At 46.3% G+C, this 24,012-nt stretch overlaps 1 protein-coding gene and 1 long non-coding RNA gene across 2 annotated transcripts in view; one reads left to right on the top strand and one right to left on the bottom strand.

Annotated features, from left to right (window-relative positions):
• Positions 1-22,653, bottom strand: part of TOM1L1 (target of myb1 like 1 membrane trafficking protein) — a 57,914-nt gene extending 35,261 nt beyond the window's left edge. Inside the window, exons 1-3 of the mRNA XM_082212622.1 lie at positions 22,062-22,653; positions 16,159-16,243; positions 11,624-11,702 (exon numbers count right to left, since the gene is read on the bottom strand). Coding sequence (XP_082068748.1) covers positions 11,624-11,702; positions 16,159-16,243; positions 22,062-22,119 — 222 coding nt within the window. The 5' untranslated portion in view covers positions 22,120-22,653. The remainder of the gene's footprint in view (positions 1-11,623; positions 11,703-16,158; positions 16,244-22,061) is intronic.
• Positions 1-24,012, top strand: part of LOC309526641 — a 173,693-nt gene that overhangs the window by 53,293 nt on the left and 96,388 nt on the right. The gene's annotated exons all lie outside the window — the stretch shown is intronic.

Genomic DNA, 24,012 nt, shown 5'->3' with positions numbered 1-24,012 from the left:
TTGATGTGAGGATGAAAGCATGGCATTAATTAATTAATTAATTAATTAATTAATTTTACCTCACCCAACTGGCTGGGTTTTCCCCACCACTCTGAGCGGCCCCCAACAGAATATTAAAAACACAAGAAAACATCACACATTAAAAGCTTCCCTAAGCAGGGCTGCCTTCAGATGTCTTCTAAAAGTCAGATAGTTGTTTATTTCCTTGACATCTGCTGGGAGGGCGTTCTACAGGGCGGGCACCACTACCAAGAAGGCCCTCTGCCTGGTTCCCTGTAACCTCACTTCTTGCAGTGAGGAACCGCCAGAAGGCTCTTGCAGCTGGACTTCAGTGTCCAGGCTGAACGATGGGGGTGGAGACGCTCCTTCAGGTATAATGTGAATTACACATTCACGTAACTGTACTGTCCTACACACCGAATGGCTTTGTGAAGAAAAGGTCCCCAGAGCAGGGGTGACTCTACCACGAGGTAGGATGGGGCAGGTGCCTCGGGTGGCAAATACTGAGGGGAGGGGAGCAGTCAAAGCTGTGTGTGCCACACAGACTGCTGTGCACCCCCTTAAGCTAGTTTGATGTTGCCAGATGCAGCAGAAGACCAGCGTCAATGTGAGATTCAACTGCCATCATGGCCAATGGTCACTGGTGTTGTGAGTTCGAATCCAAGAACGTTTGGTGGAGGCCCACTAGTCCCAGCCCCCACTCCTGCCACCGATGGCCGAATAGCAAACTGAGTCATTTATTCCAAAGTTACAGCACTTGTTTGCTGGGTTGCTACCACCAGTCTTAAAAAATTAATAATAATAAACCCCAATTTTCTTTAGCACCATAAAGGTTCTTTCAGCAACACCTTGAACAGTTCTTTAAAAAAGGGTGCAGTTTTTGTGCCCCAGGCAAGACAGGGGTTTAGAGGGATGGAGCTTATGGGAAGGAAGCAGAGTCTATAAATGTGCAACCCCTTTGCTGAAACCTTGGGAAACACGGCAAACATTCAGCAAAGAGCATTTTGCCTGCAGGTCAAATTGCAAAAGGAAATTAAGGTTGCGCCATCAAGATTTGCAGATGCTACAAGCAGCCTCCTGGGCTACCAAGGTCTAACAATCTGCACTAAGGCAGGAACGAAAAGGATCTGCACAACTCTGGTAGACTCTGAACCCTGAGGTCTGTTTACAGCTTTCACCAAAGGAGTCAATTCTACAGCTTCCTAGGGATCTGCTGTTCTATTGGCCAACTGTACTGTGCCATCCCCTTTTCTAATTAGTATTCCACATAAAATACAGGAGGTCCAGCATACAAAAAAGACAATATACAGAGCTGATGTGCGGGGAATTTTTAAATGAACACAAACACATATAAAGAAGAGAGAGAACAAGGTTTCAATCATATGACCCATCCCATTCCTGCCTAATGGACCAAGAGTAGGGCTAAGCTTAACAAATCAAGCAAATTAACAACAACAACAACAACAACAACAACAACAACAACAACAACATTTTGTATCCTGCCCATCTGACTGCATTGACCCAGCCACTCTGGGTGGCTTCCAACATATATAGAAACATACTAATACAGTGTACCCTCAGTTTTTGAAAATAATCCCTTCCAAAAAGTTAGAAAACCAAAAACTCAAAACGGCAGCCGAGTGGCATATTCAGCTTCTGAAAATCGTTCAAAAACCAAAGCAGTTACTTCTGGGTTTTTGGCATTCAAAAGCCGGAATGTATCACTTCCGAAACGATAAAAAACCGCGGTTCCACTGTATATGAAACCTTCAAAAGCTTCAGATGTCTTCTAAAGGTTAAAAACGTAAACCCCATCCATTTCAATCTGGGGAAAACGAAGCAGGCTTAGAGTCTATAAACTTCTGCTCATTAAAAATAGGGTAGTGTGTGTGGCTAACTGGAAGGTGTTTTCCCCACTCCTAGACTTGCAGTTATGGGCCCCACTTTATATGCAACTGTTCCCCAGAGTGGAATGCATTTGTGGGATTTACAAGGTGACTTAATCTGCTATCCCACCCATGTCCTACAACAGAAAACCCTGGTAATTCTGCCGGGCCTACTACTCAGTAATTATGGAGATTGTACAACCTCTCTTGTGAAAGTCGCAACACTACTGATCTGAAACCAGATCTGTGTGGGCAGATGCTGAACTCCTGAAGATCTTCTTCGTGAAGACCAGCAGTACCCTGACCCTTCAATTAGCTCTTGCATTTCCACCATGCAGATGTCACACAAACCCCGCTGGCCAAAGTCCAGGGAACTATTAAGGCTCCTGTAAACCTGGCAGGTTGTTTTATCGACACACGAAACCAGGAGCTTCTCATAAAAACAGGTTTGACACACCCAGAGTCGATTAAAACGAAACGAGGTTAACTATTAAGCAGCTGCCTTGTGGCCTAAAAGCTCAATTCCTTCTTACGTTGTCTAAAAGAGATATTTCTCGACTGAGTTGCTCTTGCATCTATACTGTATAAAACAGATCCTGGACCTTGGGAACTGTAAAACCCCATCTAAGAAGCGGTTTCCTAAATGTATACATATTAAGCTATCTTCACATACATCCAGTGTTTGGAGTTCCCCAGGTGCTCAGCTAATTTTGCTACTGGCACGGGTCCAACTACACAGAGATTTTTGGGTGCCAGGCTGGTGCCCACAGTTTAAAAACCTCTGCCTTTGTGCATAGTTAATATCATTTCCTTTTTTTAAAAGTTTGTTCCAAAACCGAAAAAGAATTACAAACATCAAATTCAAAATCCATATTCGTTTTGTAACATAAACCTATTACATAATGGACTAGATTAAAATATACCTAATTGCTATAGACTTTGCTATATATAAGTTATATATATAAGGTATATACCACCCATCAGTGGTGACACCCGGGGCGGCCCGCCCCCACAGCACCCCCCTTCCTCCGCCCCGGCATTGAAAGGGACCCTGAGGGTCATCTACAACAACCTCCTGGTGAATAGATATTCCATTGTGGCGACCGTAACCCAGATTTAAGGCGCCATTAGGCACCTAACTTATATATCTGAGTTTCTAACACTGCCTAAAACTACTACAGTGGTACCTCAGGTTATATACGCTTTAGGTTACAGACTCCGCTAACCCAGAAATATTAATTCAGGTTACGAACGTTGCTTCAGGATGAGAACAGAAATTGTGCGGTGGCGGCACAAGCTAAAGTGGTGCTTCAGGTTAAGAACGGACCTCCAGAATGAATTAAGTTCTTAACCAGAGGTACCACTGTACGTATTCATTTTTGTTACAGTTACATTGCCTTTTATTTCAAGGAAAAAGACCACGGTGGTTCAAGTAGGTGCCAGGAACCACCACAGAGAAGACCCTTTCATTGTTTTAACCACTGGGCAATGGAGAGAGACTTTCTGTTCCTCATCAAGCAATGGCTTTTCCACCTGCCTTGCCCCAGCTAGCCATTCCCAGTCTATGACTTTGAGAGCAGCAGCAGAGAAGAGAGCAGTTCAGGGATATATATGCAGTGGTACCTTGGTTCTCAAACATAATCCGTTCTGGAAGTCCGTTCAACTTCCGAAACGTTCGAAAACCAAGGTGCGGCTTCCGATTGGCACAGGCACCCCAGAAGCAACAGCCGACAGCCGCATCAGATGTTCAGCTTCCGAAAAACGTTCAGAAACAGGAACACTTACTTCCGAGTTTTCAGCATTCAGGAGCCGAAATGTTTGAGTACCAAGGCGTTCGAGAACCAAGGTTCCACTATATATATTTTATAAGTTGTGCTTCTTTGTTTCTCAATTTGATCCTTTTACATGGTTTTGTATCTTTTGTGTTATTTTATGCATTGTGATTTGCTGTTACTCGGTTGAACTGTTTAATTATTATCTGCTGCTTAATTTTACCATTTACTATTAGATTCTGATGGATTGTTGAATGCTGATTTGTTTGATATAAATTGTTTATTTTAAAGTTATTATGACTTTTACATTGGATCAGATTGTTACAATTAATGTTTGATGTTTTATTGTGATTTTATGTCTTGGAAGCGGCCCAGAGTGGCTTGGGAAACCCAGTCAGATGGGCGGCGTATAAATGAAATATGATTATTATTATTAATTATCATTATTCTATATTCATACAGGAAGAGAATTTCCACATGGATTCTGACACCGATCTGATTTTCTTGCACACATCGTGCAGTGTAGGAAGGGATGTGGATTACAGTTTCACATCAAGTTTCACCACCAACAGCCTTGCCTAAAGGCAGATCAGACCCTACAGGGCTATAAAACTTCCATTCTTTACTTCTGGGCATAGAGGCTGCAACCCGTCAGACAGCTTGGGAGGCCTTGTAAAATACTGAGCATCTTACGTTTTTCTCTCCCAAGGGCACCCTCATCTGGCTCGCAGACTAACCTTCCCCCAACCTGGCTGGAACCCCTCCAGGTCAGGTGAGAACTGAAACATTTGGTTGGCAAATCACTCTGCACTTTCCTTACTCAGTTTGGCTTTGCTCCACCACAGAACTACCATATTTTTCGCTCCATAGGGCGCAGCGGACCATAGGGCGCACCTAGTTTTTAGGGGGGGAAATAAAGGGGGGAAATTATTCCCCCCCCCAGCCCCAAAGAGCAAAGAAGCCAAGACAGCGAGCGGGATGGATCCCGCTCGCTGTCTTGGCTTCATTTTTAGCCGCGCGGCTGGGGCGGGGGAAGCCCAAGCTTCCCCCGACCCCAGCCCCCAGAACAGGCTGCTATCCGCAAGCCTTCGAAGCCCTGCGGGAACTCCTGCCGCACTCAGAAGGCTTGCGGATAGCTGCCTGAAGTCTGGAGAGCGAGAGGGGTCAGTGCACACTGACCCCTCTTGCTCTCCAGGCTTCAGCGAAAGCCTGCATTCACTCCATAGGACGCACACACATTTCCCCTTCATTTTTGGAGGGGGGGGGAAGTGTGTCCTATAGAGCGAAAAATACGGTATCTCCTCAGACTTCATCCTCTGTTTTCAGCTGGCCTCCAGATTCCTGGCTTTGACAGATCCACAAATAAAAAGCTTGGAGCAGAGCGGGAGAAGAAAATGCTTCTAGCTGTTTTGTGTTAGCTGCCAATATTCTTTACCATAAGCAAATGGAATCCATTTGCAGTAGGTCAGGGATGTTATCTGCAACTCCTGTAACAACCGGAACATATGCATGACGACGCCTCTCCCCACAACAGCAACAAAAAACCTTGAACGGCGGAGAAACCTTAAGTTTGCAGAACAAATTATTAGATAAAACACCTCAAAGCCCGGTGTCCTGTTATCACAGCTTTTCCGACCGACTGGAACAGAGAATGCTCAGCTCCCAGGAATGGTAAACAGAAATGAAATGAAAAATCTGACACGTAACCTGCATGCCAAGTGGAAATCCGAGTTGTTTCTGCTAGGCAAACACGCACACCAAGGAACCAAAGTATGCAATACTGTGTGACTCAGGGTTGTAAAGGAGCAGGGGGGGGGGGAGGGATGCCGGAAACAAGTATTCAGGCAACTTGAGATGTCTCCCCAACCCAGGGTGTCAGCCCTGGGGCAACCTAGCTGAGGCCTGACCAAAGTCAGCCACCTATCAACCTTATTTATCTGCTCACCTCTGCTGCTAATGGCCTTGCGCAACAAGATACAGGAAGCAACTCAGAATATGCAAACAGCTATCCCAGTCATGCATGCATGACAATCAGCCTATGCTGTAGAAGGTGCTTAAGCAGAGAATACACAGGGGAACTGTCTACTCTCCCGGAAGGCTAACAGACATATCCTGTTTACACCTATATTGGTTTTTATATTCCACACAACCGAAAGCTTAGGTGATAATGTGGATTCTGGGCTAGGGCACAGCATCAGACTTTCTGAACTTGTTTTTTCTTCTTCTTTCTTTGTATTTTATTTAATAATAATAATAATAATAATAATAATAATAATAATAATAATTTATTATTTATACCCTGCCCTTCTGGCTGGGTTTCCTCAGTCACTCTGGGTGGCTTCCAACAAAATAATAAAATGCAATAGTCTATTAAACATTAAAAGCTTCCCTACACAGGGCTGTCTTCAGATGTCTTCTAAAAGTTTGGTACAGTGGTACCTCGGGTTACAGATGCTTCAGGTTACAGACGCTTCAGGTTACAGACTCCGCTAACGCAGAAATAGTACCTCGGGTTAAGAACTTTGCTTCAGGATGAGAACAGAAATCGCGCAGCGGCGACATGGCAGCAGTGGGAAGCCCCATTAGCTAAAGTGGTACCTCAGGTTAAGAACAGTTACAGGTTAAGAACAGACCTCCGGAACGAATTAAGTTCTTAACCTAAGGTATCACTGTAGTTGTTTTTCTCTTTGACATCTGGTGGGAGCACGTTCCACAGGGTGCCACTACTGAGAAGGCCCTCTGCCTGGTTCCCCGTAACTTGGCTTCTCACAGCGAGGGAACCGCCAGAAGGCCCTCAGCGTTGGACCTCAGTGTCCAGGCAGAATCCTGCCTTTCTTTTATCATGGAACCAAAAACAACATAGAATCGTAAGAGTTGGAAGGGACCCAAGGGTCTTCTAGTCCAACCCCCTGCTAAAGCATCCATGACAGATGACCGTCCAACCTCTGCTTTAAAACCTCCAAGGAAGGAAAGTCCAGAACCTCCTGAGGGAGACTGTTCCACCATCAAACAGCTCTTACTGTCAAAAAGCTTTTCCATATATGTTCAGTCAGAATCTCCTTTCTTGTAACTTGAAGGCCTTGGTTCGAGACCTACCCTCCAGAGCAGGAGAAAACAAGCTTGTTCCTCTTCCACATGATAGCCCTTGAGATATCTGGAGATGGTTATTGTATCTCCTCTTTTCCAGGCTAAATATACCCAGCTCCTTCAAGCGTTCCTCATAAGTCTTGGTTTCCAACCCCTGAACATCTTGGTCGCCCTCCTCTGTACATGTTCCAGCTTGTCAACATCCTTCTTAAACTGTGGTGCCCAGAACTGGACATAGTATTCCAAGTGTGGTCAGACGGAGGCAGAATAGAGTGGTGCTATTACATGTTGTTTCCATGCAGTCTCCCATCCAAGTACTGACCAGATCCAGACCTGCTTAGCTTCAGCAGGGTGTTGATCTCATGTGCCTGCAGACCATTCTCTAGTCTGCACCAGTTTTTTACTCCTCAGAGCTGTCAAGACAGTGAATGAGCAAGACCCAGTTCATATGGACTCTTCATGCCTTGAAGGCTCCACTCCACAACAGCTTAGGATACAATAAATCTACTAGTCTTTACAATAGCAGATTATTATTTGGGGATGATGACAGGACATCACATATTTCATGATTGACCATGCTGGACTATACTGATGGGAGACTTTTAGCAGGGTAGATGAATCTGTAGCATCTCCACACAGGGGTGAAACTTGAATACAACATTGTGGGGGCCCAGGTAAGCCCCGCCCCTCATAATCAATCACATGATGCAGTGCACACACCCCATTTGAATGGAATGCCCAACCACTTTGTTTGGACTCGACCCCTCAAATATTTTATTGGTGGAGGGGGCAGAAGCCCCCAAGGCTGCTGGGAGTTGGCTCCAATGTCTCCACTTAATTTTGAGGTGCCAACTACCATGGAGTCAAAAAAAATTGCCAATGGAGTTTTCTCTACATTTTCTCATCAGATAAAACATCTTAACAGACCTCTGTTGACTTTAACACAAAGGACAGATAAAAGGTGATGCACTGGCTACTTTAACAGAGGAGGGACATGGGTGGCACTGTGGTTGAAACCACGGCGCCTCTTGGGCTTGCCGATTGGAAGGTTGGCGGTTTGAATCCTCGCAACGAGGTGAGCTCCCGTTGCTGTGTCCCAGGTCCTGCCAACCTAGCAGTTCAAAAGCACGCCTGTGCAAGTAGATAAATAGGTACCATTGTGGCAGGAAGGTCAACGGTGTTTCTGTGTGCTCTGGTTTCCGGCACGGTGTCCCGCTGCACCAGAAGCGGTTTAGTCATGCTGGCCACATCACCCAGAAAGCTGTCTGTGGACAAACGCTGGCTCCCTCGGCCTGAAAGCGAGATGAGCGCCACACTCCATCGTCACCATTGACTGAACTTAACCATCCAGGGTCCTTTACCTTTACCTTTTTACTTCAACAGACTGTATTAAATCATAGAATCATAGCATTGGAAGGGGCCCTGAGGATCATTTAGTCCAACCCCCTGCTACACAGGAATATGCAGCTGCCCCAAACAGGGATTGAACCTGCGACCTTGATGTTATTAGCACCATGCTCTAAGCAACTGAGCTCTGCTGAAACATACATCCTCTATCACTCAGAGCCACAATACCAACACAGAGGGAAAACAGGATAAAAAGCTCTGTGAAATCTAGAAGGAGACCCAGCCCAGAACCTTTGCCAGCAAACCTTTACATGCTTTCAGAATGTTTTCAAGTTAAATAGGAACATGGCTGCAAAATAAGGGGAGAGGTATTCATTCAGAACCATACTCAATTCATCCCGTCTCTGACGTTCTGCCACTTCTGGATAAAGAACCTGAACACCAAAACTTTGGGGCGATTCATATTTATGCAGCTTAACTCGTAACAGAGCACTGTGAATCACCTGTTTGCCCTAATGACTTCCTAGCTTATGGTAATAATGTTTTTGCAAAACGAATTCCACAAATTCCACAGCAGCAGCATAATACGCCGTGACCAACAAGGTAACTCTGTGTACAAGAACTGCCAAGTCACTTTTGCACTGGCTGACGTTTGGAAACAAAACAAAAACAAAAAGGAGTCACACATTTCTGCTTATTACAAGCCCTGGGAATATTACGTTATGTAAGTTTAAACCAATGGACTGCTTCCTATGGCACCAAACAGTCTAACCCATATCACCATTTGACATCACTGACCTAGATTAGATCCTGGGCAGAAATGGGAGGTTAACATACGCACAAGCAATGTGATTCTGGGTCAGAACAATGATCCATCTAAACTGGAAGTGCTTCTGACCATCCAAGAAGTCATAACCAACATCTAACAGGGACAGCCATCTCCTGTTGTTTGTTGCCTGTGGCTGGTAACACACAGGTTGCAGTGTTAGTTTGCACCTCTCAATACAGTGGTACCTCTGGTTGCAAACAGGATCCATTCCGGGGGACTGTTCACAACATGAACAGAACACAACCCACAGCGGCGCATCTGCGCACGCGCGGGTTGCAATTCGCCACTTCTGCACATGCGCGTGACGTCATTTTATGCGTTTGCGCAAGCGCAAGCGGCAAAACCCGGAAGTAACTCTTTCCAGTACTTCCGGGTCGCCGCAGGACACAACCTGAAAAAACGTATCATGAAGCAAACATAACATGAGGTATGACTGTATTCCTATTTCTCCAAAACATTCCATTAATCCTTTAGAAATCCCATGCCATTTCCTTATAACACCCTGGGGGCAATCGATGGCATAAGTTAACTACCAATTGTATAACTAAGCTTATCCTTTAGCTCATCATAAAATGCTCTAACTGCTTCAATAAATAATCCTGAGTTGTATTTTGAAAGGGAGATACTGTTTCCTACTCATTCTTTTCATGCCAACTATCTCCATTCTCTTTTACATTAGTTAACCAAGTCTTCTCCCTGTTTAATTCTCTTATTTCTGGAAAAAAAATGCTATCCTTGATTTTTTTTAGTTGCCCTTTCATTCCTTTTTGAGGTGGGGCAACCAGGAAGACACACAATTGTTCATGTGATAGCATTTACGATGTCTACTGTTTCATTTTAATCCCCTTCTCATTAAGCCTCTGTCGCAACTCATTTTTCTTCAACACAAGACGGCAGATAAGCAAGTACACATTGTGACTTGGCTCAAACAGGCTCTCTCTCTCTCTCTCTCTCTCTCTCTCTCCAAAAGCTTATTCCATGATACATTTGTGAACCTTTATTTCACCACAAGACTCTTTGCTGTTGTTTCCAAAGCCTCTCTTGAATGGCAAACCACAAACTGAGATCTATGCAACTCCAAAGTTTGTCGATCAAAATAAAAGACAGTATCTTGCTTGCTCTGACTGAGTGACCTTTATTCTGTGATTTCAATACCTCTCCCCTTACCTCTGGCTAGAAGCCATCAGTGTTTGTCTATGGTTAAGAACACATGCCATAATGGACTTTATTTTGCACTAATGAATACGGAATCGCATATTCCACTTTGTAAAAGTGGAAAATGCCGTTGGAATAACACAACACTGAACAAGATGCTACTCTTTCCCTTCTTAACCAGTCTTTAACCAGAGTGCGTTTATTCAAAAAGGAAAACCAAGAAGCAATTTTCTGAGTAACATGCTAAACACCATTTTATGAGGCGCCTGTGGGTGATGATGTGAGTTATGAGGACTGCCCATGGCTGAGAGGCCTTCCCCTGTCCAGCAACCATGTAGTGTGGGAGATTCAGGTCCCAAACATGTTTCTAGACCCAACACCACCTGCCCAGGTTACAATGAAGCAGTTCTCACACCTTAGAAGGGATGGTGGTGGTGCCTGGTTTATAAACTTATAAATGCCATCTCCAACTCCTCAAAAGATTCCATCAACTACGTCTCCAAAATTTTTTACACATCACTTGGGAAGACAGGCAAACTAGTGCCAGTGTACTGGAAGAAGCAAAGATCACCAGTGTCGAAGCAATGATTCTTCAACATCAACTTCACTGGACTGGTCATGTTGTGCGGATGCCTGATTATCGTCTTCCAAAGCAACTACTCTATTCCAAACTTAAAAATGGAAAGTGTAATGCTGGTGGTCAACAAAAGAGGTTTAAAGGCTCTCTCAAGGCAAATCTAAAAAAAAGTAGCATAAACACCAACAACTGGGAAACACTGGCGTGCAAGCGCTCCAATTGGAGAACAGCCTCTACCAATGGTGTCATGGGCTTTGAAGATGCTCAAACTCAGGGTGAAATGGAGAAATGTGCTAAGAGGAAGGCAAGCATGGCAAACCCTCCCTGTCATAAACTCCCGCCCAGAAACCTATGTCCCCACTGTGGAAGGACGTGTGGATCCAGAATTGGCCTCCACAGTCACTTACATACTCACTGTTAAGACCATTTTCATGGAAGACAATTTTACTTGGCTATGAGTGATCACCGAGGAAATTTTAAATAAATAAAATTAAGTGTTAAGAGGAAGAAGGAGGAGGAGGAGGAGGAGGAGGAGGAGGAGGAGGCCCCTGATGGAACCCAGGTGGGGCATTGGAAGATGAGCAAAGACTTATCTCCAGATGTCATTGTTTGTCTTCTTCATAATACTGGCTCAATCCCCCCCCCCCGGAAGCCATGAAGGTGGAAAGCAGAGGTTAATCTGTTGGACAATCTCCAACGGTGAAGAACAATTGACCTCTGTCCATAAAGAATAGTGCTCAGAAACCCCAGGCAAGGATCCAGACGATATTCACCTAAACATGACCCAGAAAATGAGCACCGCCTTCCCCCGAAGTTCATGTTTGGTGTGTCAGGAAAATTGTTGCTGTTGTTTAGTAAAATGCTCTGCTCAAACAGGTTCCTCCCTGGGCTGTGTTCCAGAGAAATCCAATGTGTCCCCTTCTGTGTTTAGCAGACTCTTTTTTATGAGGATCAAGAGTATTATACTTACAGAGAGCGTCAGACGAATCTCAACATGGTTGCAGTTTTTGGAAAGCCTTTTCCTTAGTGCTCTGATCGCATTCTTGGGTCTGCAATTAAAAGAAAGGAAACCAGATAAAAGCAGTGACTTAGCACGCTGTTTGCCCTGCGACACCAGCCAGAGAGATAAAGACTGCAGCCACTGTTTGCATGGAAGAAAATCCAGATAAAACTGAAATAATGCACTGTATTTCAGCAGCGGCAAGATTACTGTCTTCGTGACAGGTGGGCTGTGTGTAGAGATACCCTGCAAAGTGTGAACAAATGGATGTTCAGAATCCTTGGTCACCCAGAATATAGGGCGGTAGGCAGGTTCTTCTCACATTTCCTAGAGGGTAAAAAGGTAAAGGCAAAGGGACCCCTGACCATTAGGTCCAGTCGTGGCCGACTCTGGGGTTGCGGTGCTCATTTCGCTTTATTGGCCGAGGGAGCCGGCATACAGGTTCTGGGTCATGTGGCCAGCATGACTAAGCCACTTCTGGCAAACCAGAGCAGCACACGGAAACGCCGTTTACCTTCCCACCGGAGCGGTACCTATTTACTTGCACTTTGATGTGCTTTCGAACTGCTAGGTTGGCAGGAGCTGGGACAGAGCAACGGGAGCTCACCCCGTCGCGGGGATTTGAACCGCCGACCTTCTGATTGGCAAGTCCTAGGTTCTGTGGTTTAACCCACAGCGCCACCCGCGTCCCTAGAGGGTACCCAATTGCAATGCTTTATTTTTCTCTAGAAACACGAAGAACCACCATGGGGTCTGGTTGGATTACGGGCAGGGTAGACATAAAACCAAGTACAGTGGTACCTCAGGTCATGGATGCTCCAGGTTACGTGTTTTCGGGTTGCACACCGCGCTGAACCCGAAAGTACCAGAACGGGTTTTGGCAATCGCGCTTTGCACATGCTCAGAAGGGCCAAATCGCAACCCGCACGTGTGCAGATGCGGTGCTGTGGGTTGTTAACATGCCTCCCGCACGGATCATGTTCGCAACCCGAGGCTTCACCGTAATTAATTAATTAACTCCATCCCACTTATATGGGAGAAAGTAAACCCCCACTTATATGGGAGACACATTTCAGTGGGAACTCCCTCTGTTCCACGTGTCTTCCAGTGTCCCCCAGTCTTGGTCAATAGATTCTGCTCCTATCCTCATACCCTGACTGCTTCAACTGCATAATCAATGGTCATGCTATCTCTTGGTCATGCCTGAGTATGACCGAATGCTGGAACCTGGGGAAATACTATTATTATTATTCATTTTATTATCCACCCTTCACCAGCAGGTCCCAAGGCAAATTACAAGAAGTTTGAATTTTGTATTAAAATCAGTAAAAACAAATTACAGTCACTGAATCCTGAAAGCACCAATCTCACCTTTCATGCTGCCCCAAACACAGAAAGCAGCAGCCCATACTATTTCTGCAGCTGATAAACCAACCGCAGAGATTTGTTCATTTATTTAAAAGCATTTTTAGCCAGCCCGCCATCCGCAGATCTCAGAGCGGGTTACAAAACTTTCAAACAAGAATTCTCTTTGTATCGTCCAATGCGAAGCTTCCCGCAACCCTGAACTGAATTCCCCCCCCCCCAAACATTCCTCTCTTTCTTCCCCATCTAGCACTTCAATGTGCTCCATTTATAAGCAAAATTTAGCAGCAGCAGCAGCGGCTTAGTATTTAAATATTGCACAGTGGAGCCAGAGACTCAAAGGAGATTGTTTTATTGCCGCCTCCTCTGTTTTCACGTCAGATCCTCAAACCTTTTCTTAAACGGAGAAGATGAGGACGCTGCCTAAATAGTCTCACCCATTATCTGAGCCCAAACACTAATAACACTAGATTACCCTATCAAAAATCCTGTGGCAAATTGTGTAAGACTAAGGGTGTTCACATCAGCTTCTTGGCTCTCCTCCAGTCTAATTATAGGAAGCTTCAAAACAATCTAGATATTTTTTTCCCCACATGCTAGCAGATAAACAAGTACACTACACCTCATAGGTAGATGCACTATTGAGTGATGGGGTTGGGTATTGCTTTCCACCATATTTATAAATCCATGGGAGCGAGTGGCGCTGTGGTCTAAGCCACTGAGCCTCTTGTGCTTACAGATCGGAAGGTCGGCAGTTTGAATCCCCGTTACAGAGTGAGCTCCCGTTGCTCTGTCCCAGTTTCTGCCAACCTAGCAGTTCGAAAGAACACCAGTGCAAGCAGATAAATAGGTACTACAGTGGTGCCTCGCAAGACGAAAAGAATCCGTTCTGTGATTCTCTTCGTCTAGCGGTTTTTTCGTCTTGCGAAGCAAGCCCATTGAAGGATTAGCAGATTAGCGCTATTAACGCTATTAGCGGCTTATCTGCTGATCGGATCAGCTGATAAGCGGCTTAGCGGCTTAGAAAAAGGGGGGAGGGGAAAAAACCAGCAGGAAATCGCAAGACATTGTCGTCTTGCGAAGCAAGCCCACAGGAAATTCGTTTTGCGAAGCACCTCCAAAATGGAAAACTCTTTCGTCTAGCGAGTTTTCCGTCTTGCAAGGCATTCGTCTTGCGGGGCACCACTGTACTGTGGTGGGAATGTAAACAGCATTTCCATGTGCTCTGGCTTTTGTCACAGTGTCCCGTTGCACCAGAAGCGGTTTCGTCATGCTGGCCACATGACCCAAAAAGCTGTCTGCGGACAAATGCCAGCTCCCTCGGCCTGAAAAGCAAGATGAGCGCCACAACCCCATAGTCACCTTTGACTGGACTTAACCGTCCAGGGGTCCTTTACCTTTACCTTATTTATAAATCCATGCTATGAGAGTGAGGCGAAGGAGGAAAAGTAAGGAGAAACCTTTGCTCCTCCCTCGTGAGAATTTTACAATAAACGCGGGGGATACATTTTCCATACAGATGAACACAATACGTGCATTTCTAACACTAGCAGTGCTCTTCGTTTCCCCCCACTATGTTGCGTTACAGGAGCAAATATTGGGTCAAAGGAGTGCACTGCCAACGTGGCCACTGCTCAGAAATTATGAAAGTTGTAGTCCAGCAACAACTTGATGGCTCCAGGCACCCCATCCCTGTCTTAAGATGTTACAAGGCTGAGTTTTCTCTAGGAAGAAAGCATGTTCCTTTTAGCTCATGCTAACTGAGCACAACCGACTGCCACCGATGACTCTTCTCTTTACAGTGGATGTCTTTGTTGCTCATCCAAATTAAATGTTAGGATCAAGGAACGCACACAGTCATCATCATTACATTGTAAGTGACCAGCCTTTGGCTACGTCGTTTCTTCATTCCAGTAGTGAGAAAACAGCACAGCACTTCGCTTGCAACCAATCACCTATCCACATCTGAAGATTGTTTCTGAAGATACGGTCAGTGACTAATTTGAATACGGTCCTATTTGGAACTGGGGAAGAGCTGGAGGGCTCAAGGTGTTGGATCATTCATGATGTGAGTCACAAGCTAAGGGCTGATTAACCCTTGCTCTGCTTCCACCGGCTTGCCCCATGTGAATATTGCAACTGTGATGACCCCTTCCTTTATCACGCAGCACAGCTGCTCATAGAGATGTGAAGGCGGGGGGGGGGGGAGAATCAGGAAAAAACACAGTCCTCCACTCCACCCCCAGACAAAGAAACTGAACTTTTAGAATTCTTTTCTTTTTTTTAAAAAAAAAGGCACTTACATGCTCCCTTTTCAGAATAAGGATCCCATGGATTTTAGCAGAACCAATGGGCCTCCCATTATTGCAGTCTTGATCCCATCTCTAAATTCTGTAGTTTCTCTACTTGATTGCATTACGTTTCAAGAGCACCTCCCAATTTGACGTTAGAAGTTGCTGGCAGATAGACCCATTCAGGTGAGAGAAACTAAGGTAAAGGTAAAAGACCCCTGGACGGTTAAGTCCAGTCAAAGGCAACTATGGGGTTGTGGCACTCATCTCACTTTCAACCAAGGTCCTAACATTACCTACTGCACACAGTCATGAACCAGACATTCTAGGGTTGCTTCATGGGTCATGTTTTAAAGATGCATATGCAGTTACCGTTGCCAACTTTTAAACCAGCCTTTGTAGCTGTGCCTTTAATAGGAATTCACAGGCAAAGCTTTTGACAGCATGGCGATAAACACGGCCCCTGTGTAACTGCTGTTGTTCACGCTTCAGTTAAAGGCACAGCTATAGGGACTGTTTGAAAGTCGGCAACTCTAAAAACCGCTACACTCAAACAGCATATAAATTTCATTAAATAAACAAACATGCATCGGTAAACATGAACTTGAGATGTAAAAGTATCGACAAATACGTATTGAAATCAGATTCCCTACTGCCTTCACATGTGGCTTTCTAGATGAGCGAATTGTAAAATTACACATGCACAACAGAGGACAAAGGGTTTATACCGGGGTGTGGAGTGCCTTTATCGGCCTACAAACAGGATTAGACTTTTAACACGGAAGGCCAATATGTCTTATCAGCAAGACCAAATTCCATGAGAATTCTGCAGAACACGAACCAGCTTACCCTTCCTCAGTTGTGTTGATAATATCACAGATGTGCATGAACTGACCCCACTCTTCTGTCTGCAGTGCTCCAAAAGTAGCCTTTTCTGCAAAGACAAAGATTTACTTCCAGTAAAGAGTAATAATAATAATAGTAATAATAATTTTATTATTTATACCTCTTCCCATCCAAAATAGCTATGCAGACACCACAGTGGTACCCCAGGTTACATACGCTTCAGGTTACATAGACTTCAGGTCACAGACTCCGCTAACCCCGAAATATTACCTCGGGTTAAGTACTTTGCTTCAGGATGAGAACAGAAATCGTGCTCCGGCGGCGCAGCAGCAGCAGGAGGCCCCATTAGCTAAAGTGGTGCTTCAGGTTAAGAACAGTTTCAGGTTAAGTACAGACCTCTGGAACGAATTAAGTACCTAACCTGAGGTACCACTGTATACAGACACCTAATATAACTTTGGTTGTTTCAAATGACTGGCATAAAGAGTTTTGATTTAAAATGGGTCATTCCCTCTGAAGTACCCTGAGTCTTAAATCTCCTTCCTTTATATAAAAAAGAAAAGAAACAAGAAACCAGTTAGCCAATGTCAGGAAACACCTAGGATATCCAGCTTCCAGCATTCTGATTCTATGAAATGCTTTGAAAGTGGCTTACTGGATATCAGCAAACAAAGGCTAGAACGCTCTTCCCCCAACCTCGTGCTGCCCTCCAGGTATTTTGGCTACCACTCAGCTTACTGGCTTCAGCTGACAGGGGCTGTGGTAGTCAAAAACATCTACAGTGGTACCTCGGGTTACAAACGCTTCGGGTTACAAACACTTTAGGTTACAGACTCTGCTAACCCGGAAGCAGTACCTCAGGTTAAGAACTTTACCTCAGGATGAGAACAGAAATCACGCGGCGGCAGTGGGAGGCCCCATTAGCTAAAGTGGTACCTCAGGTTAAGAACAGTTTCGGGTTAAGAACGGACCTCGAGAACGAATTCAGTTCTTAACCGGACGTACAACTGTAGAGGGCATCAGTTTGTGGACCTGTTGCAAGGGAGGACCAGACTTCTGCAACTTTATTAATAACTGTTAAGCAAAGTAGGAATGTTAGCAAGTGATGTTTATCCTGCAAAGGTGACATTAGCTGCCCTCGCTGAAACTTCCTCCTCTGCCTAAGGGCACTGAAACTCTGTCCACCTTGCCTCTGCTAATACAGGGATGGGGAGCCAGTCACAGATGACCTCTAAATGTCACTGGACTTCAACACACATCTGCTTTAACTAGGGCTGGGCGAGATCTGTTTTTCAGCATTTGATCAGTGGTGGAGCAACAGGCTGCAGCCCCCGGAGTGGAGAGCAGGCGGGGGCATGGCTGACGCGCATCCCGGGGGTGTGGCGCGTCACCTGTGGGGGTGTGGCAAGTGTCCCGGGGTTGCGCATCCCGAGGGGGTGGCCGCGATGGCGCCCTTTACCCACATGGTACCTGGGGCGCTGCGCTCCCCTGCCCCCCTTCATATGCCAGAGGTTGTGATACATCAGTCTTTACCTTTTATAAAGGTAAAGGTAAAGAGACCCCTGACCATTAGGTCCAGTCGTGGCCGACTCTGGGGTTGTGGTGCTCATCTCGCTTTACTGGCCGAGGGAGCCAGCATAAAGCTTCCGGGTCATGTGGCCAGCATGACTAAGCTGCTTCTGGCGAACCAGAGCAGCACACGGAAATGCCGTTTACCTTCCCGCCGGAGCGGTACCCATTTATCTACTTGCACTTTGTGCTTTCGAACTGCTAGGTTGGCAGGAGTTACCTTTTATATCAACAGCTAAATACAGTGGTACCTCGGAAGTCAAACGGAATCCGTTCCAGAATTCCATTCGACTTTCAAAACGTTCGGAAACCAAGGTGCAGCTTCCGATTGGTTGCAGGTAGCTCCTGCAGCCAATCGGAAGCCACGGAAGCTGCATCGGACCTTTGGGTTCCACAGAACATTCGCAAACTGGAACACTCACTTCCGGGTTTGCAGCGTTCAGGAGCCAAAACATTCGAGCTGCAAGGTATTCAGGATCCAAGGTACAACTGTACCACAACATGCTGATGTTTCACAATGCCTGTATCTTGCCAGCTTCTTCCTCCCCACCTTAGAAGCAGCCGAGATACATTGCCCAGCCCTACAAGCAAGCCCGTAGGCTGGAGGGGCACTGGGGCTTCATTGAACTGCTCAGCTGGGAGACGGAAGGCCCCTCACTCCTCAGCTAAGCAAGCACCAATACCGCTCCAGCTTGCACATCCCTTATATAATACTGTGGTACCTCGGGTTAAGAAGTTAATTCGTTCTGGAGGTCCGTTCTTAACCTGAAACCGTTCTTAACCTGAGGTACCACTTTAGCTAATGGGGCCTCCCGCTGCCGCTGCCTCCTGCTGCCACCGCACCGCCACTGCATCATTTCTGTTCTCATCCTGAAGCAAAGTTCTTAACCCGAGGTACTATTTCTGGGTTAGCGGAGTCTGTAACCTGAAGTGTCTATAACCTGAAGCATCTGTAACCCGAGGTACCACTGTACAAGGGGAAAACTCACTCTTTTTTTCTGGGGAGAATGGACTGAAACTGACTAGCATCACTTAAACCTTGATGAGTCACTCCGTTAGCGAGTCTCCAACCACTCCCATCATCCTCACAATCCAGAGCAGCTAAAGGAATGCATTTCCCTCCACCCCCAACTCGACACATGTGTCTGAGTGAAGTGGGGAATTCCAACATGCAAAACATTCATTATTTTGAGCACGGCAGCAGGGAACGTGGGCTGCAGTCGCTCCAAATGAAGGGAAGAGAGGCGCACAGGCTTGGGAAAGGGGGAATTGACGGATGGATTCCGAGCTCTTAACTGGAAGTCAACAGTGTTAAGGAAGCACAGCTGGCCCACCCATAAGGCAAGGTGGGGTTGCTGCCTTGGGAGGCAGAATCCACAGGGGCAGCAGATCTGGCCTCCAAAGAATGCATCACCCGCTGACCCGCTGCTGCAGCGGTGTGCTCCTTGGAGGCTGGAGTTGATGTCTCCTGGGGGCAGCCCCTGCAACTCTGCCTCTCCAGCAGCCTCTTGGAGAAGAGGAGGCATTCCTGATGTAGAACTTTTATTCCTCCCTTGTTCCTGAGGGACAGAAGGTGAGAGGGGTTCCTAAGCAGTGTTAGGAACTCGGATATACAGTGGTACCTCTGGTTATGAACTTAATCTGTTCCGGAGGTCCGTTCTTAACCTGAAACCATTTTTAACCTGAGGTACCACTTTACCTAATGGGGCCTCCCGCTGCCGCCACACAATTTCTGTTCTAATCCTGAGGTAAAGTTCTTAATCCGAGGTACAGTACAGTCATACCTCATGTTACGTTTGCTTCATGTTACTTTTTTCAGGTTGCGTCCCGCGGCGACCCAAAAATACCGGAAAGGGTTACTTCCGGGTTTCGCAGCTTGCGCATGCACAGATGCACTAAATCACGCTTCACGCATGCGCACAAGCGCCAAATCGTGCTGCGCACCTGCACAGATACAGCGCTTCAGGTTGCGGGCTTTTCATGTTGCGAATGGGCCTCCGGAACGGATCCCGTTCGCAACCAGAGGTACCACTGTATTACTTCCAGGTTAGCGGAGTCTGTAACCCGAAATGTTTGTAACTCGAGGTACCACTGTATAAGCTAATTGCCAAATGGCAGATTAAACCTTAGGTTATGGTCACCACAACAGCCTAGGTGCCATCCCCCCTCCCCAATGAGAGCTATTATTGTTATTACTATTATTGTTCATTTCATTTCTACAATATACCACTTTATATAGTAAAGAAAAAAATCTCAAAGCGGTGCACAACACATCAAAACATCAAATAAAGCAATCACACATCAAAACATCAAATAAAGCAATCCAGAATAAGACAAACTCAAGCTTCAAGGAAAATATTTCAGATCCTTCTCTAAGTGACATTTTGCTTTCCCCATATTTATCTGCCTACTTAATTGATATAGCAGAAGAACTCAAGGAAGGCAGCATGGTGAAGTGGTTAGAGTGTTGGACTAAGACCCGGGAGATCAAGGTTCAAATCCACACTCCATCACGAAGCTTACTGGGTGACCATGGGCCAGTCACCGCCCCTTCACCTACCTCGCAGGGTCGTTGTAGAGGTTAACTGAGGAGGGGCCAGCCAGATGGGGATGTCTGTCGCCAACTTAATGTGGTAGCAAATGGACCCACGCCAGTCACAAAACGCGCCTGGCGCCCGGCTAATTTTGAACACTGGTTCAAAGGAAAGGCACACATGTCTAACAATGGCAGGGAATCTGCCACATTTTCCAGCCTCCACACTTGTCACATAGAGTGGCTAAGAAAAGCATGAGTAAAAAGCGCCCCATGGCTGGGAACTGCAGTCCACAGGTATCAGAAAAGTCGAAACACTTTTCTACTTGCCCTGGCACTTCAGACTGTAGGGGGTTGTTGGGATAGGGTCCCATTCTGCTTTTCGCTTTATTGTGTTCTGATACAGTAAAGCTCGCCTGTCAACTTTACACAGCATTTATACGTTGTGTGAATGCAGTGCACACACCAGCTTGGCTTCTATTGATGACGGATTGTTAAGAAATATTCTGAACAAACAGCAACCTGGGTGGTGTTTTGTTTCGCTGGAGCCAAACAAGGAGACCTTCTGATCCTCTGTGGCTGACTAAAGCTTAGTGATGTCTGACCTCCAAAACAGAGATAAGGCTATCAAAGATTTCTCTTTCTTTCCTGGTGAGGCTTTTCTGCCTTCCCTGATCAAAATTTCAGCCGCTGAATCTTATCTTGGCATCAAGATACAGTGTTCATCAATAACAACACATGCATTTTAATCAGTATTTTTTAGCTTATGGTTGGTTTTAATTGTTTTAATTGTGTTTGAATGTTTCAAATATTAGTTTTTCCTTTACAATTGAGCGGCATATAAATTTTCTGAAAAGTAATAGCAATAAATAAAATGCAGCTGCTTGATATTTGCTCATGGGACAGCTCCCACAGTGGGTGGGAGGAGACTAGTTAGCACGGCAACAGCAAACAAATTGGTTAGGGACCTGGAATTGGAACCCCCTGGAGGGGCAAGAGTAGCTGGTGTAGCTCTTGGGTTTCTATGGCCCTGGAGGAGCTGAAAAACCACAGTGCTGTAGTTTAACTGAGTGTATCACCCAGTACAGCAGTGCCATTAAAGTAGGACTTTGAGGCAGGAGTCCAGGAGACCAGCTCAGCAAAATGAGCAGAAGACATCACCACCACCACCCATAAATACAGCAAAGTTGGCCTATCAGATTTGAAGCAGAATCTGAAGGAAACGCCAAAAGCCATCTAGCCAGGCAGGTAATACACAATTCCATCTACAGGAGGGGGGCATGGATGTAGCCAAGGGGGGAAATTGCCCCCCATCAATAAAAATACTTAACTGAGGTCCGGAACCTCTAAAATAAAGCCTGCCCCCCAACATAAATCCTGGTTAAGCCCACTAGGAGGGGGTGCAAAAACATTAAACACAGAGCTGAATATCCCCTTACCTGCCCCGCTGACCCAGAAGCCTGTTAGGTTTCCAGAACTCGGAAGGGCAGCAGAAACTATCCTTTCCCTCTCCGCCTACATCCACATGGGAACGCTGTCTCGCCCCGAGCCACACCACTGGCAAGGCTAGCTTAGTACTGCAGGCACTGGCAGGTAGCGTCTCCCCAACGGCTCCAGACCTGGAGACGCCACCTGAGCCCTTCGGAGCGCAAAGGCTGCCTCCGCTACCGCGCCGCTGCCCGCCCTCCCTGTCTGAAAATGGGACGGTGCCTTGGGAAAGTTTGGCGCTCCGCTCAGTACAGGGGCAGCCACCCAGGGGCTGGCAGTGAGGGGAGGCAAAGGGGGGAAAGATGCCGCTTCTTACCGATCAGATGCCCCACGGCTGTGCCGAAGGGATCCTTCTGACTCTTGCCAAAAGCCATGCTCGAGTCCCGGGTCTCCAGGCGCGCCAAGCAAGAATCCGCGCCCGCTCTCTCCACCAGCCGGCCGGCGAGCTCCCCGCTTTGTGGCGCTCCAGCCAGCCCGCACGCCGGAGGGACGCCCTTCCCCGGCCAGGGGAGGAGGGGCCCGGCAGCCTCCAGGTGCTCGCCCCGCGCCGTCCCACGGGCTCCTCGTCGGGGATGACGCGCCGCGCGGGGAGGGAATAGCCTTGGAAGCGAAAGTGCCGCCGCGCAAGGGCGCAAAGGGGAAGGTCGCCAGCCTGCGCTCCTCTTGGGCGGAGTCTCCTTCAGACGCGCATCTCCAGTCCTTTCCCGAAGGCGTCCTCGGATCCGGAGCAAACCTCCGCGCAAATGCGCCAAGCGTTTCGGAGGGGGTTCGTCTAGGGCCAGGGGTGGGACTTCCTGCGGCTCCCACTCCTCTTTTTAACGCAACTTTCCGGGAAAGGAGTGCCGCTGCAAGCTTTCCAAGCGGCGGCCAAAGTTTCCCGGACGGCTTCCAAGTTAGCTCTGGTTTGATGGATTCCTGGCATTTGAACTCACGGCGCCGTATGGGGCAGGCTTGAGCTTGCATGTTGGAAGCGCATCACGTATGTTATGGTTTAACATTGGTGTAGCGGGCGGGCGGGGGAGCAGGTGTCCCCCAATCCAAATCAGGTAAATAAATAAAAATACGTAACTAAAAGTAGAAATTGTAGAAAGGATGTTGACAGATTTTTCTGAGCACTTGGGGTCAAAAGAAAGAAAGTAATTTTAACCAGCTGTTGTGGAGACATTTCATTCCGAATCTTTTAGACGTGTCCTCACCCCCCCCCCCAATAAACCCTGGTTACTCGCAACATAATTCCTGGCTACGCTCATGATGTTATATCTCGGTAATCATCCAACATCAAAAACACATATTGGGAATGTGAAAATTCACAGGTTAGGACGGGGTGAATTCAGCTTTGGGGAAAATCTCTGATTTCTTCCCTTCTCTGGGTTTCACCTTTTTAAAAATATATAATTTTAAATTAAATTTTCTGTTTTACAATTAAAATACCCATTTAAACATCCTTAGAATATCAATGACTTCCCTTCTCTTTCCATGGTTCATTTTGCATATCATAAATCCCTGCATATTTTACATAAACTAAACCATTCAGTATTCCATTATTACATCCATCACAACTTATTTACACTGTTGAATTTATCTTAATGCTGCCAACGTTTTCAAGTGCACACAAGTTCCACCCCATGTATTCAATAAACATTTTCCAATCTTCTCTAAATGTATGTTCTTCTTGTTCTCTTATTCTATATGTTAAGTCTGCAAGCTGCGCATATTCACTTCCTCCTAATGAAATCCACTTTTAGAAGACTTTCCAGATGGCAACAGCATGTGTCTTGGCCTTCTCTTGAAGCTTGTAGAACTCTGCTCACGCGAGTTGCTTAGAACTGTTTTTCTGCTGGCTCTGTAGGGGAGTGTTACACACAATATTGTGTCAAGGTCAAGGTCAAGGGGATGGGGGAATGAATGGCCCTGTCCGAACAGCCAAAGGGTGAACTGGATATTTCAGTATCTCCAGTAAGGTGATCTCACAACCACACTGTCACTGTGACACACTGTTGAAGCATCCTGTCTTGTCAAGAAAACACAGGCTTGCAGACTATTGAATCTTGATCTCATCCAAGCATGAGGTTTTTAGGAGAGAGATGCATTTGAGATGAATGAGGAAAACATCTCGTTCTTCCTTGTTGACTGTCACTCCTTTGTTGACACTTCCTCTGCCCTTCCCTTTTCTGTGGTGTGTGTGTGTTAAGAGGTTGCGGTTTTTGCTAGTCACATTCTTGGCTGTTTGCACAACAGGAATGCTTCCATCTGAACCACAAATGCTG

Source organism: Podarcis vaucheri, assembly GCF_965113315.1.
Source record: "Podarcis vaucheri genome assembly, chromosome: 2".
Taxonomy (NCBI): domain Eukaryota; kingdom Metazoa; phylum Chordata; class Lepidosauria; order Squamata; family Lacertidae; genus Podarcis; species Podarcis vaucheri.
The sequence above is the reverse complement of the archived record's forward strand: the minus strand, read 5'-3'. Positions and strand labels throughout refer to the sequence as shown.